Genomic DNA, 1,175 nt, shown 5'->3' with positions numbered 1-1,175 from the left:
TAATGGAAATTAAATAATTCACTTCTTCTTTTCTCCATTGGATGAAACTTGGCTACAGTTATAATAGGCATGTATACTGTGTGCTAATAAAATACTTAAAAATAAGTTGCTCAGCCATCCTAGTTTTAATTATTAGAGAAATTGTTCAGTGATCCAGCAACAGGAAGTCTAACTGCTATGTTTGTTTCCACAGAAAAGATAATTCAAGCAGTAATCGGAGATGACGTCATTCTACCATGCCACACCGTGTTTGACAAGAACAATTCAAAAGTGACGTGGAAACAAAGGAACCAGATTGTGCACACATATCAGTATGGGAAGGACTATCTAACTAATCAGCACACTAACTTCAAAAATAGAACATCTCTCTTCCATGATGAAATGACCAGAGGAAACCTTTCACTAAAACTGACCAATGTCACTGAACGGGATGCAGGAAGTTACAGCTGCGAGGTCCCAAAACAGCCCAAACATAACATTACCCTCGTTGTTGGTGAGTACAGCTAACCTAATACACATTAAAATGACATAAGAGAAAACATTACATATTTGTAATGTGTTAAAAGTATTTTAGCACTTAAACACAATGTTTTTCAACAGAGAGAAAGCTAGAACCCACCAAGGGTTCGGTTATTTGTGAAAGTAAGTAAATATCTACATTACATATTTGTAATGTGTTAAAAGTATTTTAGCACTTAAACACAATGTTTTTCAACAGAGAAAAAGCTAGAACCCAACAATGGTCCGGTTTGTGATGAAAGTAAGTAAATATCTACATTACATATTTGTAACGTGTTAAAAGTATTTTAGGACTTAAACACAACGTACGCATTTACAAGTTAACAACGTTTTTCAACAGCCAAAAATCCAGAACCCACCAAAGGTCCGCCTCATGTTGACAGTAAGTAAATATCTTGACTTTTATTTATTTGTAACCCCCGACAGCCACACATCTACTTTTCCTGTGGGCCAGAATTTTATCACATACCTTAATATTTTATTTAATTTGTTCCTGTCGTGGAAATTGTATTCCTGGTGAGAGGTTGAGCAAATAATTGAGTTACAACAAACTGTTGTCTTTGAAGAATTAATTTAACAAAAGAGAATAAACAGAGAAGTACTACAACAAAATCAGCTGGACCAGAGGTTCTGTCTCCTAAGACAGTCACTAACGT

At 35.1% G+C, this 1,175-nt stretch overlaps 2 protein-coding genes across 3 annotated transcripts in view; one reads left to right on the top strand and one right to left on the bottom strand.

The window, feature by feature from the left end:
• LOC123979894 (sialoadhesin-like) overlaps positions 1 to 71 on the bottom strand; it is a 3,856-nt gene extending 3,785 nt beyond the window's left edge. The window contains exon 1 of the mRNA XM_046064005.1: positions 23 to 71. Coding sequence (XP_045919961.1) covers positions 23 to 71 — 49 coding nt within the window. The remainder of the gene's footprint in view (positions 1 to 22) is intronic.
• A 237-nt stretch (positions 72 to 308) lies between these two features.
• LOC123980368 (CD276 antigen-like) overlaps positions 309 to 1,175 on the top strand; it is a 5,614-nt gene continuing 4,747 nt past the window's right edge. The window contains exons 1-4 of one of the 2 annotated variants that reach the window (XM_046064727.1): positions 309 to 493; positions 601 to 642; positions 719 to 760; positions 860 to 901. In XM_046064727.1, coding sequence (XP_045920683.1) covers positions 382 to 493; positions 601 to 642; positions 719 to 760; positions 860 to 901 — 238 coding nt within the window. In that variant the 5' untranslated portion in view covers positions 309 to 381. The remainder of the gene's footprint in view (positions 494 to 600; positions 643 to 718; positions 761 to 859; positions 902 to 1,175) is intronic. The other variant, XM_046064726.1, reaches the window with a different exon arrangement.

The sequence above is a fragment of the Micropterus dolomieu genome, linkage group LG12 (assembly GCF_021292245.1).
Source record: "Micropterus dolomieu isolate WLL.071019.BEF.003 ecotype Adirondacks linkage group LG12, ASM2129224v1, whole genome shotgun sequence".
Lineage (NCBI taxonomy): Eukaryota > Metazoa > Chordata > Actinopteri > Centrarchiformes > Centrarchidae > Micropterus > Micropterus dolomieu.
This window is presented reverse-complemented; position numbering and strand designations above follow the sequence as displayed.